The sequence below is a fragment of the Podarcis melisellensis genome (assembly GCF_964234715.1).
Source record: "Podarcis melisellensis genome assembly, chromosome: 16".
Taxonomy (NCBI): domain Eukaryota; kingdom Metazoa; phylum Chordata; class Lepidosauria; order Squamata; family Lacertidae; genus Podarcis; species Podarcis melisellensis.
Window position 1 is genome coordinate 27,086,739 of NC_138533.1, and position 17,963 is coordinate 27,104,701.

At 51.5% G+C, this 17,963-nt stretch overlaps 2 protein-coding genes across 3 annotated transcripts in view; one reads left to right on the plus strand and one right to left on the minus strand.

Annotated features, from left to right (window-relative positions):
- Positions 1–8,993, minus strand: part of MED15 (mediator complex subunit 15) — a 31,286-nt gene extending 22,293 nt beyond the window's left edge. The window contains exons 1-2 of the mRNA XM_081893539.1: positions 8,831–8,993; positions 2,121–2,208 (exon numbers count right to left, since the gene is read on the minus strand). Of these exons, the coding sequence (XP_081749665.1) occupies positions 2,121–2,208; positions 8,831–8,886 (144 nt within the window). The 5' untranslated portion in view covers positions 8,887–8,993. The remainder of the gene's footprint in view (positions 1–2,120; positions 2,209–8,830) is intronic.
- A 256-nt stretch (positions 8,994–9,249) lies between these two features.
- Positions 9,250–17,963, plus strand: KLHL22 (kelch like family member 22). 2 transcript variants are annotated; one of them, XM_081893344.1, is made up of 6 exons: positions 9,250–10,050; positions 11,299–11,464; positions 12,617–13,335; positions 14,463–14,655; positions 15,682–15,915; positions 16,231–17,963. In XM_081893344.1, the coding sequence occupies exons 1-6, from the start codon at positions 9,824–9,826 to the stop codon at positions 16,606–16,608; spliced, it is 1,917 nt and encodes a 638-aa protein (XP_081749470.1). In that variant the 5' UTR covers positions 9,250–9,823; the 3' UTR covers positions 16,609–17,963. The 2 variants fall into 2 exon arrangements, with proteins under 2 accessions (XP_081749470.1, XP_081749471.1); XM_081893345.1 differs by lacking the exon at positions 11,299–11,464 and having other exon boundaries at positions 9,887–10,050.

The window sequence follows — 17,963 nt, forward strand, 5'->3', positions numbered from 1 at the left end:
AGGATAATGAGTCTTGCCACGAGGGAAAGATACTCCTCCTAAAAGTTAAGAAAAATGAAAGTGCATTTTAGAAGCCAGGGAGGGAGGGTTGGAGGGCAGGGTGCCTCTGACTTATTTCCTCCTCCTCCCCCTCTAGAAGAGCAAGAGAGCCCCCGCGCTGGCAGAACTGAAAGGGCAGGGTGCAGTCTCCATAAAAAGGTCACTGTATTCAACTGCAGAAAGGGGATGCTTAACTGGGCAGCATGTAAACATCAAAAATAAAAAAGGAATAACTGTGCCAGGCAGAAAGCCAAAATGCAGAAGGGGTAAGGCACAAATCCCTTGAAAGAACATGGCTCAAATTTTAACATGCCACCAGGGGCGGGGGGGGGGGAGGGTCCCTGATGGGACCAACACCTATCAAGGCAAGGGTCGACTTTCCCAGCTCGCCAGACCCAGAAAAGCATCACCTGAACCCATATGCCCATTGCTGCGGTAGTCATTCCACCAACACAGAAGCAAATCAGAGATGGGGCAGGGTGTGTGTGTGCACGTGTTTGCAAACAGGGTGTACACATGATGCATGTGGAGTGATGGGAGGGGACGGATGGACAAAGGAAGATGCTAGCAAACTTCTCACTATAGTCATACCTTGGTTTTCGAACAGCTTAGTTCTTGGCTCCCAAACCTGGAAGTGACTGTTCCAGTTTGCGAGCTATTTTTGGAAGCCGAACGTCTGATGGGGCTTCCGATTGGCTGCAGGAACTTCCTACAGCCAATCAGAAGCCGCGCTTTCGTTTCCGAACATTTTGGAAGTTGAATGGACTTCTGGAATGGATTCTGTTCGACTTTCAAGGCACGACTTTACCCAGGCCCTAAGGAAGTCAGACTATCTTCCACCAGGGCTAGGGCCTTTTCAGTGATGGCTCCAACCTGATGGAATGCTCTGTCCCATGAGACTAGGGCCTTTCAGGATTTAACCTCCTTCTGTCGGGCCTGTAAGACAGAGCTATTCCACCTGGCCTTTAATTTGAATTCAGCCTGATCTTTTATTTCCCTTCTCTTCCCTCTCCTTTTATGAAGATTACCCGCTCTGAGACCCCACAGCTTAATTCTCCCATGGCCTCCTCGCTGGCCCAAGTAGGACTAATTCAGCCAGCTAGCCCTGGTGACTATCTAATGCTTATTGGATGGATTTCCCCCAAATTGATTTTTGAACTTTGAATTTTATTGTTATTGATGTTTTTATACTGTATTTTATGCTGCTTCTATGTTGTATTAAAATTAAGTTTTTAAAATTTGTTGTTAGCCGCCCGGAGCCTGGTTTTCGGAACCAGGAAGGGCGTGGTATAAAAAAATATATTATTATTATTATTATTATTATTATTATTATTATTATTATTATTATCTCACTAGTGAAACACAGGGAAAATTGCAACGACTCCAGAACCAGCCACAGCGAAAAAAGACGCCTCTCCCCCACCAGCCTGTAGTGTTTTGCAGGGAACAGGAGAGGTAGAAGATACAATGGGAAATGGCTGGAGCTCCCACATAGAGCATCTCCTATGCATGCAGAAGGTCGCAGGTAGGACTGCTGCCAGTCAGTGTAGATGATACTGAGTCAAGTGGACCAAGGCAGTTTCTGTGTTTGCCCCTGTGGGAAAGATTTGGGACTGGAAGGGGACATGGTGTCTTCCACTTGGGCAGAGCTTCAAAGCTTATGAGGAAGGGAGGGACTAACCAAGGAAGCCACAACTGTTCATAGACGGGCAACTGGCAGAAGACGGGATGCCCACCAGGGAAGTGAAACCAGCTGTTCTGACAGTCACCTGCCCAGCCAGGGTTTCCCACTTTCCTCCTTCACTCCATAGTGGGAAGGGCAGGAGCTCAGGGGGTTGCATGCAGCAGGTGCCAGATCCAATCCTTGGAAGCATCTCCAGGAAGGGCTGGGAAAGACAGCTTGCCTGAAACTCCAGAGAGCAGTTGCTGCCAGCCAGGGTCATCAGTTCTGAGCTAGCTGGACCAAGGGTCTGACTCCTCGGAAGAGGGCAACTGGTGCTTTAACCCCAAAATCGCTAGAGCCTGGACCTTCTCTCTCTCCTGCCTGCCCTTCACTTTCATCCTTGGCTCCTTCTCCTTACCCGTGATTTGGCCTTCAAGAAAACGTGGTTCTCCATCTCTTTGCTGCTCTTATTGTGAGCCACTCCAGCATTCCGCATGCTATCTTCACTGCAAGAAGGAAAAGACAGAGAGCAGCTGAAGCACCAGAATCACAACCGCACGGAAAGGAGGCACCTTGAAAACAGGGCCCACTCCACAGCCTATTTCTGCTCAGCCCTTCTGTGGGTGAAGTTCAGTTTCTTTTGAAAGGCGGAGGCCCTGGCCCAACTTCAGAAGAAATCATACAAGTGCATCAACCCCACAACACTCGCTGACGCACAAGCAAGCCACAAACACACTTCCACACCTGCCCCAACAGGACTTTAGCTTTGTCTCTTCTGGGCACAGGCTCTCCCTTTTCTTGTAGGTAAAGGTACCCCTGACTGTTAGGTCCAGTGGCGGATGACTCTGGGGTTGCAGTGCACATCTCGCTTTACTGCCCGAGGTAGCCGGCGTTTGTCCGCAGAGAGCTTCTGGGTCATGTGGCCAACATGACTAAGCCACTTCTGGCGAACCAGAGCAGCGCACGGAAATGCCGTTTACCTTCCCACCGGAGCGGTTCCTATTTATCTACTTGCACTTTGACGTGCTTTCGAACTGCTAGGTGGGCAGGAGCAGGGACCGAACAACAGGAGCTCACCCCGTCATGGGGATTCGAACCACCGACCTTCTGATCAGCAAGCCTTAGGCTCAGTGGTTTGGACCACAGCGCCACTCGCGTCCCTTTCTTGCAGGTAGCAAGGATTAAATATTTTATTAATTTTTATTTATTGATGATATTTCTAAGCTGCTTAATATCCAGAATCCCCAAGCAGTTTACATCAAAGAGCTGGGGGTTGTTTCCAGTGACATGATTCCGTTCCCACAAGTCAACTTCCCCTTCTTGGGGGACCCTCTGTATCAGATTTTGCAGGCACCAAGGGAGAGGAGAGGAAATCCAGGATGCCCCTCCCCACACAACATCAGAGGCACCCCCAAAAGCCAACCTTTAAATACCTGTGCGACAAAAGGCACAGTGAAATATCAAGTAAAAGTTCCCGAAAACGAAAGCAGTGCCAGAATAGCCTTGACACCTATGCTGTCACAACAGCCGTGGCACCACTGTTCTGATGAGCCGAAAGCAAGAGGCTCTATCCTCATCTGCAGCCCCTACTCACAGCAAGATAGAGGCCCAAGCCCCGCCCCAGCAGCACGAACCCCCCCCCCTTATGTTTGGGCCCAGCCATGCCACAGGAATATCAGGCAGGATGGAACCTGCGGAAGGCGAGAGGAGCCGACAGAGCAGTTGTGGGCTGGAGAGAGCCAAGAAGCAGCTAGGGCTCCCCTTCCCAGAACGCCCGCATCCTGGCCACCACCTACAGGCTGAACTGTTTTTTTCACATCTGTACAAGGAAGGCAAATGGCAAAGATGCCCTGCCACCCTTCAGAATTCAAGCCCACTCCCCCTCTCTCCTTCCCCTAAGATGCAACAGCTCATGCTTGGTCTGTCATCTTGCTGGGAGCCAACAGCCTGTTCCAGGGGAAAAAAACCCTAACCCATTTCCACCCCCCAAAAAAATACCTTCTCGTAGGGAGAGGACATTTCTCAACCCTCCACCTAGTCACTCAGGACACAGCAGTTTACATAAAGAGGGCAGAGCTTATTTAATATTATTGTTATGTATAATACCTGTAAAAGAAAGAAAAAATAGGAGCCATGCCTGAGAGGTGCCCACAACCAATCAAATACTGTGACTGCTGACTCTCCAAATACAGACCCTTGAATACAGCAGCAGTGAGCACTTTGCCCTTGTGCAGAGCTCCCAAAAGCAGGCAACTTTCACCGAACCCATCCCAAACCCCTGCACTCCAGGTGCCCCTCCGCCCCTTCTCTGAAAGTCCATTATATACAGATACCTTGTCTTTCACTCCCCAATAAACATTCTGAAGTTACCTCTCTTTTGTGGGCTAACTGGTCAGAGGGTAAGAGGAGACTGAGTGGGGGAGAAAAGGTGTGAGGGAAACCCTCTCTTGCGAGACGCAGGGTCTCAGCCAGCAAGCTTTAAGGCGATGGCTTGGAATAAAAGTAAAGCCTTGATCAGGAGAAGAGCGACATCCTTATTCTATGCATAAGGAAAATCCAATAATAATCCAATACTAAATCAAGTTTACTTGATAAGCAACCTAAGGAAAACAAGCTCAAATGAAATATACAATAAGGTGAAATATGCATAAAAGGGATATAAGTAATGTAGAATAAATAATGTGCTCTATTAAGAGACATTTACATCTGTTTTATCTGGTTCTTTAGGAAAGGTGATAGATGAAATGATAGAGACAAGGGGCAATGGGGACTTATGGATTACAACTCCCATCGGTCTTGACCAAGCAACATTTGGTGGTCCACAGGTCAGCCGCCCCCACTCTTATATAATAATAAATATTCACATTAATATTTGCAAGAAGGCTGAATGGAAATTTTTCCATATGCAGTGGTACCTTGGTTTACAACCGTTTTGGATGACAACCACGTCATACCCAGAAGTGCATGTCCCTTTTTTTGGATTACAACCCTTTTTGTTGTTGTTGTTGTTGAGGCCCCATTGGCGAAAGCGCGCCTTGGGCTACAACCTGTTTTGGTTTTCAACCGGACTTCCAAAACGGATTATGGTTGTAAACCAAGGTACCACTGTATATACCACTTATTTTCGAGGTTCTAAAGACATTTAACATTGGAAATAATGTTCATTCTTGTGCTTTTTGTACGAGTTAAACCAAGAGCAAAAGGTATAATGCATCTCTCTAAAGCAGAGCTTTCCAAACTTTTAATGTTGGCGACACACTTTTTAGACATGCATCATTTCATGACACAGTAATTCAATTTTACTAGCAAACCAGAGGTTAAATCCATTTCAGCCGAAGGAGGAACATGGGGAGCATATGCACAACACACCTCAGCCAACACACTAACATGTTGTGGCGTGACACACACATGGGAAAGCTCTACTCTAAAGGCACAAAAGGCTGAGAGGGAACCCTGGAATCACGTAATATGAAGCCCAAGGTTACTCCAGAACATCTCTTCTGCAAGAAGCTTTGCACTTGCTCTGCAGCCAAGACTTTGTCTGGAAAAGGAACATATGACAGCTAAGATATACTGACTTTTTTTGATTTTGTTCTAAGTCTTTTTGACTGTTGCTTTCATTTTCCCTTTCTATTACTTGGATGTTTGGCTTTGCTGGCTTAAAAAGATAAAAAAGGTAAAGGTACCCGTGCCCGTACGGGCCAGTCTTGCCAGACTCTAGGGTTGTGCGCTCATCTCACTCTATAGGCCGGGAGCCAGCGCTGTCCGCAGACACTTCCGGGTCACGTGGCCAGCGTGACAAAGTTGCATCTGGCGAGCCAGCGCAGCACACAGAACGCCGTTTACCTTCCCGCTGGTAAGCGGTCCCTATTTATCTACTTGCACTTTTTGGGGGGCTTTCGAACTGCTAGGTTGGCAGGCGCTGGGACCGAACGACGGGAGCGCACCCCACCGCGGGAATTTGAACCGCCGACCATGCGATCGGCAAGTCCTAGGCGCTGAGGTTTTACCCACAGCGCCACCCGCGTCCCTCTTAAAAAGATACTTCTTGCTAAAAACACCTTACGCTATGTGTTTAACAGGAACATTCCATCTCATGCAAAACTGGAACAAAAGGCACCCAAGACAACTTGCCCCAGACTGAACACTATTTCTTCTATTGACATCAAAAATAAATGATAAAATAGCCTTTCCAAGATGACTTCCACCCTGTCTACATCACACCAGTGTTAGATATGGTGCAAACTGGTACCCCATCAGAGCACAGCAATATAGTGTGTTAATGCCAACCTGATGACAGTGCAGGACAGAGCTTCCTCTCTGTCCTCAGGTTCCATATACTCAGACCTCACACAGGAGATATCTGCTGATGAAAACTATAGAAGAGAAACACACATGGGAACCAATGCACATAGCTAGCAAGGTAAACGGTAAAGGTAAAGGACGCCTGGATGATTAAGTCCAGTCAAAGATGACTATGGGGTTGTGGCACTCATCTCGTTTTTAGGCTGAGGGAGCCAGAGTTTGCTCACAAACAGCTTTTTGGGTCATGTGGCCAGCACGACTAAACCGCTTCTGGCGCAATGGGACTCCGTGCCAGAGGAACGGAAATGCCGTTTACCTTCCTGCCGCAGCGGTACCTATTTATCTACTTACACTAGTATGCTTTCAGACTGCTAGGTTGGCAGAAGCCAATACAGAGCAACAGGAGCTCACCCCATCACACGGATTCAAACCACCGACCTTCTGAACAGCAAGCCCAAGAGGCTCAGTGGTTTAGACCACAGTGCCACCCACATCCCTTTAGCTTTATAGCTAGCATGCTTCTTCTAAGAGCCTCACATGCACCTCATCTCCAGACACAAACATCCAATCCCCTACCCCAGGCCAGAATGGGGTCAGTAAGGCAGACCACCCCAGACAAGCAGGTAAGAGGAAGGGGAAACCATACCACAATACCTAAGAACTGAATCAAATCTCTCTCCAGCCCCTTTGCAATTTGTGAATACAGTGGTACCTCGGGTTAAGTACTTAATTCGTTCCGGAGGTCTGTTCTTAACCTGAAACTGTTCTTAACCTGAAGCACCACTTTAGCTAATGGGGCCTCCTGCTGCCGCGCCGCTGGAGCACGATTTCTGTTCTCATCCTGAAGCAAAGTTCTTAACCTGAAGCACTATTTCTGGGTTAGTGGAGTCTGTAACCTGAAGCATATGTAACCTGAGGTACCACTGTAATGGGGCTTTCTGTTTTGTTCTTACACTCCCCCCCCCAAAAAAGTGGGGTGTGCTGCTCCCACATATGGAAAACACTCCCTCCAACACATAGGCAAGTTCTCTCTTCACAAAGGCCAGGAAAACGCATGGATGCTTTTGCCTTGCAGGCCCCCAGCCTGGATGCAAGGAGCAGAAGTAGGTGTCCCTGCTCAGAGTGCCATCGCCATTTCTAGGGAGAAGACAATCAATCACACCAGCCTCCCATCCCGCATGATAGCAGGGCAACTGAAGCAGAGCACTTGCAGAGCCCACATGTGGCAACCCAAACACTTTCAACGCCTCTAGGCTCAGGGACTCTGTGCTCCTGCTGCTGAGCAAGGCTTGTGATCTATGGCCTTCCCTCAGGTTCTACAGATTGGCAAGCCAGCAGGCCAGCTTCTGCCGCCACCAGATACTTTGAAGCAGCTATTTGGGAGAAGCGCAGATGACAATCCTTCCAGTAGGGTTTGCCTACCCAGCAAACTAGCAAGTGAGATTCCTAATGTGGATTGCCAGTGGGCGGAAGAAAAAGCAAGACTAGCACCCACAGGCACTGGGCTAAGTGACTCAACCATCTTTTGGGATGTGGGACTGTCCCTTGGATGTCAGGATGCACACGCCCTGATTGGATTGGTGACCATCTGCTTTATAGAGCGTGCTGGTGACGTAGTTGCCACCTTGAGATTTCTTTTCTCCCTCCCCTCTTTGGTTGAGAAGGGCAAGGCACAGCGACTCACTGCAAGACCCAAACCAGAAATAAAAACCCAATGATGTATGTCTAAATCAGCAGGCTTTCCAAGGGAAAAGATCCCACCAGGAGCTGATCCCTGAGTCAAGCCTCCACCTGCCAAGGCATCAAAGCCCACGTACACACACTCCCTCGGGATCTCTTCCCTTCCAGGCAACTCTCTCCTCCGTGGGTCAGTGTGACCCCTGGAATGCCTGCCCAATGCATATCCTGCTGTGGCTGCGAGGGCGCCTGGCACACCTTGCACAACGCACCCTTCCTCAGGGAGGACGGAACGTGATGGGGGCCAAAGTCTGGCGGACTACGGGCGACAGTAGGTGGCATAGCTGTCAAGCGTCCCTTATGTGGCGGGGCAGTCCCTTATCCCAGCACCATGTCCCGCTGCTGTCCCTTATTGATGATGTCCCTTCAATAAGCTACTGAAGGGGCCCTTTCTATGTCCAGATGTCCTTTGTCAACAACAAATTGTTGCTGTTATTTGTGTTGAATATATGCTATATGGTAATTTATGGACCTAATAGGTATCTAAAGCCATTTGCAAGCAACAAAATATGTATTTTATCAAAGTAATTGCTGATCCCTTATTTTGGCTGCTGATCCCTTATTTTCGGGGCTGCTGGTCCCTTATTTTCAAATCTGTAAGTTGACAGCTATGGTAGGTGGGCCTTGCAGGTGGGCCTCCATTCAGTCAAGTGAAACAGGGCCATGGAGCCAAAATTCCTGTCCCTCCAAGGGGCCCTTTTCGAAGAAGACTGCGTCCAGAAATTGGCGAAGAGGGCGAGCGGGGGGAACGGGAAGCCGCCGCCTCCTACCCCCCACCCTCACGAGGTTCGTTTCAGCATCCCTGCCGTAACATCAGGCGGGGCAGTGGCGGGTTGCGCCATCCCGGGACCCGATCTGGGGCATCTCCACGCCACTCACAGCCTCCAGGGGGGCCTCGAAACGGGCAGAGCCGGCTCCATCACCCGGCCCGTATTCCCGGCTCAACCAGGCCAGAGGCTTCCTGCTGCTGCTGCTTCCGCCGCTCCTGATACCGGGGCTGCCCGTGAGGCGCGGGAGCCGAGGAGCCGGCCGAAGCTGGTCTTCCGGGCCTCCCCTTCCCTTTCTCCCCTCCCACCGCGGACTCACATCTGGCTGACGAGCTTCTGCCTGAAGTTGGCGCTGCGCCAGTCGTTCTCCTCCATGCCGAGGCCGCCCGCCGCCTCCGCCGCCGCCGCCGATCCGAGGGCCGAGCGAGCTGAGGAGATACTGACTTGAGCGAGCGGCGGGCGCAGCGACGCTTCTTCCGGCCACCGGAAGTCGCTCGACGAAGCGCGCCTCCCCCGGAGCACGACGGGATAGGTAGTTCGCGGGCGCTCAAAGCGCGTTTCCGAGGCAGCGGGGGCTTCTGGGAAGCAGGCCGCTCAGAGGCGGAGGGATTTCCGGGCGCAGGACATTTCCTTGCCCCCCCCCCGAGGCTGATTTGCGCGTGCGCCGCCACGCCCCCTAAGAGGCGGGTCCTCCTATGCGCGGGGAGGACGGAGGCGGATGTGGGAGGGAAGCGACGTTCTGGCCGAGCCGCCCGTTTCTGTGGTTCCCGGCAGTTGAAACCGGAAGGAGGTGGAGAGGCGCTCAGGTCGGGGGAGGAGGGCGGTGGCGGCAGCGGCCTCAGATGGGTCTGCGCCTTCCCGCTTGGCTCCGTCTGCGGGCGCCTCCTGAGCATGTGCAGAGCACAAGTTGACCCCGAGTTCAGGCCGTGGAGGGGCCCGAGGCGGGGCTTCTCCGCCGCCTTCTTACTCGGAGAGAGCCTTGTTTTGCCTCCGCGTCAGACGTGGCCTCTTCCCCCTCTTGCCCTCCTGACCTCCAAGTCCAGCTCCTCGCCCGGTTCCTCGGAGAGTCCTTTATCTCTCTCCTCCTCCCTCTCGGATGTCTTCACTCATGCCCCTCTCTAAGCCATTTTTATTTTAATTTTTTTTGATATATATAACGTCTTGGAAGTTCTTCCGTGGGCTCAGAGGGAAGGAGGGTGGGATGACTAATAAATAAGGTTTCGAGTCAGTAAACCCAACATTTTCCTCTGCAAATTGCTCTACAGGAAACCCCTAAACTGCTTTCCTTGCGTCTCTGGAGTTTTGGCCTGGAATGGCAGAAGATCAGGAGCTGGCCAAGCCAGCCAAGACTCTCCCGGAGCCCTTGGCCAAGGGGGGATCCGGCAACACCTACCGTAGTGTGCAACACTCCCAGGCTTTACTGAATGGCTTGGTGGCTCTCCGGGACAGCGGCATCCTCTTTGACGTTATCCTGCGTGTGGAGGGGAAGCCGATCGAGGCTCATCGGATCCTCCTGGCGGCGTCATGCGATTACTTCAGGTCTGTCTGGAATGGAACCGAAACGGTATTATGCATGAACTGGAAATGTTTACGTTTAGTTCTGAAATTTATGCACAAATTGGTTGTGGTACTCTTCAATAAAATCTTAGCACACTGTGGAGGCTGAACATCTGTGCCTCACAGTGGCCACCCAGATGTCCTAGGGAAGCCCACAAACAGGGTGTGAATGCCACAGCAGCACTCTCCCCTCCTGTGGTTTCCAGCTACTGGTATTCAGGAGCATGACTGCTTCCAACTGATGAGGTTTAATGGGAAATTGGTGCAGAGTCGAAATAAAATAAAATAAATGTCAACATTAGGGTGGTGCAGAGTAGAAAGCTAGGCAATAACCTGTGGAAAGAAGGGTCAATAGAGCAAGACCCAAAACTGCTCCCACATCAACTGAGTCATTGCATTGCTCATAGAATTATAGAGTTGGAAGGAACCCAAAGGTCATGTAGTCCAACCCCTGCAATTCAGGAACCTCAGCTAAGATGCCCTCATTCCCCAGTTAGGATCTCTCCTCATATAGTCGCACCCCAACTCCCATAGGCTCCTGCCTCGTTGCCAGTGGTTGGGGAAGATGGGTGGGCACTGAGTTGGAGAAGGCTGGCATATATATCAGTCTTCAGTAATGGTGGTGATATGGAACCCACAAGCATTTCCCTTATGCAGCTGAGGTGAACCTCCGTGAACAGAAGAGCAGGTCCCACACATTCGCACCTGTCCCAACAGCTCCTGCCTAACACCTGTGCCTATACCAGTCCACTTTTAAACCAGCCAGCTAGTGGGATGAGTAAGGCTGAAATGTACCATGCAGGTCTGATGACCCACAGTACATAGGAAGCTGCCTTCTATGAGCCAGACTATTCGTCTGTCTACCTCAGTGTTGGCTACGCTGGCTGGCAGAGGTCAGGGTTTCAAGCAGGGATCTCCCCTAGCCCTTTTTGGAGATGCTGCTGGGGGTTGAACCTAGGACCTTCTGCATGCAGAACAGATGCTCCAACACTGAGCCACGGCTATTCCCCAGTCATTGACATTGGTCCAGCCAGCCTCTTACCCTGACCTGCTTCTTGTGTGGCTGCTATGAAGTGTAAGTGGAGTATCTCTGTGCAAGGTGCTTAAGTTCCTTGGAGGAAGGAGTACAGCATAGAAATGGGATCAGTAATTGCCCCCATACGCAACCTGGAAGCCCTGAGCAGGTTCCTTTCTGGAAGCATGACTGAAAGCAGCTCTTTCCTTTAATAGGGGGATGTTTGCTGGCGGACTAAGAGAAATGGAACAGGAAGAGGTCCACATTCAGGGTGTGTCTTATAACGCCATGTGTCAAATCCTGAACTTCATATATACTTCGGAACTGGAGCTTGGCCTCAGCAATGTGCAGGAAATACTGACTGCCGCCTGCCAGCTTCAGGTGAGAGAGTTGGCAGTTCTGAAAGGCTTGTTGGGGAAGGAACATGGCAAAGCCCAAATTCCTTTATGGCAGGCTTTGTGCGTGGTGGATTGGTCAGAGGTGCCTCTCCACCCAGCTCTCTGGGCCTCTGGTGGTGGCAGCCCATAACAGCACATGCTGGGAATGGGGGAAAGCTGAGCTGGTCCCACTGCCCTCACTGGAGCATCACAGGGCCTCATCTGGGTCTGGCTGCTGCACCTGCTTTCAGCTACCACAGCTGCTTACCTTACAACTTGGCTAGTATGAGCAGTAGGGCTGCAGATCGGTCCTGGCTCTGCTGCTCTGTTAAGCTCCACCACTGGTTGGATTGCAGCCCAGCCCTTTGAACTTATTAAATAGTAGGAGCATTGGTACCCCACTCTTCATCCGAAAGGGCTCTCAGAGTGTCTTGCATACAGTCAAAACCATTCAGGCTTACAGCCTAAAAAAAACACAGAACACAAGGGGAAAAGGACAGGGAGGGAAGAGGAGAATAAAAACAAAAACTCAGGCACCAATTTATAAGCAGTTATTCCTATATTGACCAGCTGGCACAGTTCAGGGGCAGGATGTGCCTGGTGGAGGTGGGCCCTGTTTCCTACAGGTGAGCCCTGTTTCCTACAGGTGAGCCCTGTTTCCTACAGGTGAGCCCTGGTTCCTGCCTCTCCTACTGAGGCAGCCTGGTGGAATGGCTGCCCCGAGGGAACAGTTGAAGGGAGAGGAGCGGCAGAGCCAATGGAGTGAGCTCTGCTTCCCAGCTCTCCCACTTCTGCTCTTGCAGCCAGCATTGCCACAGAGGCTCCCAGCTACGAGGGTTTGCTTGACCCTGTTGCTATAGCTGCCCTTTGATCTAAAGACTGGTTTGCTCTCCTTTTCCTACACGTTTGTGCCATGACTCTGGCTCAGCCTCCATCACCTTGGAATTTAAAAAATGTTTCCACTCGCAGTGCCGCTTGCCAGTTCAGTAGAACTTGACCTGATTTCTGTGCTTCATTAGCAAAATATGAACACGGGATTTGGACTTGGTTTGCAAAATTCTGCATGCTATGGGTGGTTTTCGATCCTATTGGAGGGTAGGGTTGGAATCCCTCGCAGCTCCATATCAGAGGGGCTCTTTTTCTTTCTCCTTCGCAGATCCCAGAGGTTATCAAGTTCTGCTGCGACTTCCTCATGTCCTGGGTGGACGAGGAGAACGTCTTGGATGTGTACAAGCTGGCCGACCTTTTCCACCTGAGCCACCTGAGCGAGCAGCTGGACTCCTACGTTCTGAAAAACTTTGTCACTCTCTCCAGGACAGAAATGTACCGCCAGCTTCCCCTGGAAAAGGTCTACGCCCTCCTCAGCAGCAACAACTTGGAGGTCAGCTCTGAGAATGAGGTTTACGAGGGGGCCCTGCTGTACCATTACACTCCAGAGCAAGTGGAAACAGATCAGGTCTCCTTGATGGAGCCCCCAAAGCTTCTGGAGACGGTCCGCTTCCCCTTGATGGACTTTCCTGTCCTGCAGAGGCTTCACAACAAGCTCAGCCCGTGCCCTTTGAAGGAGACAGTGGCGAGTGCTCTGATGTACCACAAGAACGAGTGCCTGCAGCCCATGATGCAGAGCCCCCACACGCAGCTGAGGTCCGAGTTTTGCTGCGTTGTGGGCTTTGGGGGGATCCACTCCACCCCTTCCACAGTCGTCAGCGACCAGGCCAGGTATCTGAACCCGCTGCTGGGGGAGTGGAGGCACTTCACAGCAGCCTTGTCCCCCAGGATGTCTAACCAGGGAATTGCAGTCCTCAACAACTTTGTCTACTTGGTTGGGGGAGATAACAACATCCATGGCTTTCGAGCAGAAAACAGGTGTTGGAGGTAAGAGCCGCTATTTGTGATAATAGTGACTGGCAAGTGGTGTTGTCCCATTAGGTTTCAGTCCTCAACACCCTTAAGCACTGAACATGGCGAGACATGCATCAGATTGCCCTGTTAATCGGGAAGCTGCTTTCTTGGCACCCTCAGAGAAGTGGAACAACCCAAGCAACTTCCTGGTCTCTCATATAGGGCATTGACAAAGAATAACACCACGCCTGGCTGGGTGTGAAGGGAGGTGTTTTTATTTATATCCTCTTCTGACGCTATCCCCCTCAATGTTTTCTGAGCTCTGTAAACAAGGTGCTCCATGCCTCAGTCTTACTGTGATTTATTGTTGCCTCAGGCTCCTGGCTGCCTCCTTCCAGCTCAGAGCGCATTGAGGGCATGAAACATGAGATGGCTGATATGAAGCAGCTCAAAGATAGCGCCCAGTGAGCTTTTGACAGCTGTGGAGTGACTGGACTGATTAAATCTCTCTCTCTCTTTCCCTCTCCTTCTCTCTCTCTCTCTGACAGTCCTTGTATCTGTAAAGCAGGGATAATTTTATCTGCATGCACAGGACATACTAACCCCTGAAATTATATTGCTGCCTGTTAAATGTAACAAAGACTGAACTATTTTGGTAGCATGACAATGGCAAAAAATGGAACTATGTCCACTTACTATCTACAGGCATTGAGAGGGGAGCATGTCAGAAAATGCACACAAACATACATTCATTTTGGAACAGTGTTGTTCCATCATATTTTCATATCGGGGTTGAGATGGGGAAATTGTTCCCCTTGAGCGAATATTAATCTGGAAAGGGATTAATCTCTCAATTAAAACTGAGAAGATCACACAGTGAGTGCAGCTACCCTAGTGCTGTGCTCTTTTCTCACAAAGCAGAGCTAGGATGGCATAGTCATACATGTGCTGCAAAGACTGGTGGTTCTCTCTTTGAAAAGCCTGGCAAGAGCAATAGAGGGAGTGGTTGGTGGGAGGACAGGCAAATGCACTTGGAAGCAATGGGATGCAGGGAGATAAACGGGTGGCAGGAACAGCAGTTAGAGCCTGTGGGCACCAATCCATCCCTGGCACTTGCGCTAGCAGAGCTGTGCAGATTGGCCATCCTCTTCCTTTGCAAGGTACGACCCACGCCACAACCGGTGGTTCCAGATCCAGTCTCTCCAGCGAGAGCACGCAGACCTCTGCGTCTGTGTGGTGGGAGAGTATATCTACGCCGTGGGAGGACGGGACTACCACGAAGAACTGCGGGAAGTGGAAAGATACGACCCCAAAACCAACACCTGGGAATATGTGGCCCCTCTCAGGAAGGAGGTAAGGAGAGGAGAAGGCAGGAGTTGGGCAAGTGGCGGGGGAAAGCAGGAGCTTTTCCAACATCACAGAGGGATCTGGGAGATCTGAAGCATGGCGCTGGCTAGGCTGAAGCCTTGAGTGGGCCAGCAACCACCAGTGAGGTTTGGGCTGGTGGGTTTTCCATAAATTTTGCTGATGCCATAACTGGGGGTGCAGGGGGCACTGCTTGTGGGCTTTCCCATTAGGGCATCTCATTGGCCACAGTGAGAACAGGATGCTGGATCAGATGGGTCATTGGCCTGATCCAGCCAAACTGTTGTTATGCTCAGCATTCACTTTCCTAAACATTGTACTTTGAGGAGGTGGGGTGTAGCGCCTGGCCCTTAGGGTTGCAGAAATGTGGAAATAAGTGATAGTCGAGGTACAGAGCAAAGTTGGGGTTGATGGGGAATTTCGGAGAATCAGGAAGGCTACGCGGTTATTAACGGTACAGAAATTTGACAGCAGAATTTAGTGCAGAATTTACAGGATATCACAAATGTTGGGGCAGGCGGTGGACAGGGTGTTGTGAAGGTTTCTGCATCACCTGACAAATGAAAAGGGTTATGATATGTGCTCAAAGCGACTTCCTGGGAGCGGTGCCCAAGCTTCATTTTGGTGTTTGATCCAAGGCAGACATAAAAGAAGAACGATCACCTGTTGCCCTGACCCACCGGCCCAAAGGTGGGCTCATGGGAGTGGTTAGGCACAGGGATGGATACCAAAGGAGGGTGTCGAAAACGCCAGAGTGATCAACTCTAGTGCATTATTGTAAGAAAAAGCATGCTCCTTTGGAGAGAGAGGTGTATAAATTGGAAGAGGGGCGAGGAGAGGGGTGATTTACACCAGAAAGCCAGGTTTGAGCCATCAGTCATTTGGAGGTCAAGCTCTGAGAATTGCCTCCTGGGAATTTCGGCTAAATATCTCCACATGGCCTCATTTGCTGAGGGTGGAGGTGGATGGGTAAGCTGGCAGCACCTGACTCCTCCCTCTCTTCTGTTGACGCAGGTTTATGCCCACGCCGGAGCTGAGTTGGACGGACGGATGTACATCACTTGCGGGAGGCGAGGCGAGGACTACCTGAAGGAGCTGCACTGCTATGACCCTGTAGATAATCGCTGGGACAGCCTGGCTGACGGCCCTGTCCGGAGGGCCTGGCATGGGATGGCAGCCCTGCTGGGCAGGCTGTACGTGATTGGAGGGAGTAACAACGACTCTGGCTACAGGCGGGACGTTCACCAGGTGAGGAGGCAGCTGCGCTCTGCCCAGGGGCTATATCCAACGCAGAGTAGGTCCGCGGCGATATAGAGACTGGATTCAGTGGGCCTCCTCTGAGTATGGCTTAGCTGGCGACAAGCCATGAACACCCAGGGCTGGTTTTGTTCTGTGCCTCACTGTTAACTTAAAACACCAGAAGGTTTGGTAGCCTCTCCTCCAACTTCTGTGGGGCAGTTGCAGGGGGAGAGGAGCTGCAAGCCCTTGCTAGGACTCCCTGGTGGGGGGGACTTGTTCTCCATCATGACCAGAGACGACCTGTTGCTTTTGCCTCCCTCCCAGGTGGCCTGCTATTCCCCCAGCACCGCTCAGTGGACCACTGTGTGCCCTTTGCCTGCAGGGCATGGCGAACCCGGCATTGCCGTCCTGGATCACATGATCTACGTTTTAGGGGGCAGATCCCACAACCGGGGGATTCGCATGCATTACGTCCACATTTATGATGCTGACAGAGACTGCTGGGAGAGAGGCCCCCGGCTAGAGGACAACATCTCTGGGATGGCCGCCTGTGTCCTCACCCTGCCCAGGGCCGTTATCACGAATGCCGAGAGGTGGACCCCTGAACGGCAGCAAAACCAGCTCCAGAACCACCCAGACATTTCTTCAGAGGTCATGAGCATGTTAGATTGGGAGGAATTTGACCATCTGAGTGACAACTGAGCAGCACTTGAGGCTCCAGCTGCCGCAAGGGAATGGCGTGCAAGCCTCTTTGCTTTCTGCTTCTTCTTCCTCGCAGCTGAGCTGGGTGGTGTGGTTCTCCTGATTTTGGAGGAGCTCCTTAGCCCCACTGACGGTGTGGGAGGAGGCAACCTGGTCCCCTCATCAGGCCTTGTTAGACTGCTGCCAACGAGGCCAGAAGCCAGCCGTTGCAAAAGGGGGGCCTGGATTTCTGGCTGGTGTCACTCCAACGTGCAGCATGGGCACTTTGCTTTGGAAGGAGGCTGGGTCATATGGTGTCCCCACACCCATGAACCACTGGAAGGCTTTTAGGAACAACTGGGTGGATCTTTGGTAGCAGCCAATCCATGTTTTTCATATGTGGTGACTTTCCGTATTCTAAGATAGGGTTACTAGATGTCCCCATATCCCGGGGACAGTCCCCAGATTTGCACATTTGTCCCTGGGCAAATTCCATCCCCAGAATTCATTTAATGTCCCCAGGAAACTTAGCAGCAGCCGCAGTCTCAGCAGCCCGGAGCCAGCCTGGTAGAGCAGTTGTCTGGCTTCAGGAACTGCCCGCTGCCGTGCCGCCTACCATTTTGCCTCGCTGGAAGGCCCCATATGATCTGTTGCGCACAAGACACATCATATGGGGACTCGGTGTAGGGGCTGCAGATGTGGTGGTGGCCGCCACCGCCAGGTGAGAGCTGCACAGGGCTGTTGAGCTCGGTGCGCCACTGCAACTTGGCGCTCAGCTTGCCGTCGGCACCGCTGCCCAAGGCCGCTGGTTCCGGCTAGGCCTCTGGGTGGTGCTTGGGCGGCTGCGGCTGCTGCTCGGCTTCGCCATTGTGCTCCTCGACTTGCAAGCGGCGGCTCAGCTTGTTGGCCAGCTCATTGTTGGCCATTGCGGACGAGAGGTGAGCAGGCCCAAGCATGCTTTCTCCCACTCACTCCCCTCCAGATCTGCCCCAGACCCCCTGACTGGGCGCTCCACAGCGCAGGTGGGCGGCTGCCAGACAATGCCTGCGCAGGAGACACCCAGACAGGCAGGCAGGGCAGCAGCAGAAGGAGGGGGGTTCTGCTAACGCTTACTCCTGAGTAAGCTTGTGGGGAATTGCAGTGCAAGGAGGGGGAGGGAGGGGGGAAGCATGGCTAGTTCTCCAAGAAAGGCCAGGACTCAGAAGAAGGCCACACAACAGAGGAGACCACGGAACAGAAAATATTACTTCTTTATTTTTTTAAATAACCTTTTCCCTCTCTTTTTTTTAAGAAAAAAATATTTTATTTTATTTTTATTGATTAATTGATTGGTTGATTGTATCCCCATATTCATTGCAATAAATCTGGTAACCTTA

Coding starts and splice junctions, on each gene's coding strand:
- KLHL22 (XM_081893344.1), top strand. CDS start 9,824: ATGGCAGAAGATCAGGAGCTGGCCAAGCCAGCCAAGACTCTCCCGGAG. Junction 14,656..15,681: donor TGGCCCCTCTCAGGAAGGAG/GTAAGGAGAGGA, acceptor CTGTTGACGCAG/GTTTATGCCCACGCCGGAGC. Junction 15,916..16,230: donor ACAGGCGGGACGTTCACCAG/GTGAGGAGGCAG, acceptor CCTCCCTCCCAG/GTGGCCTGCTATTCCCCCAG.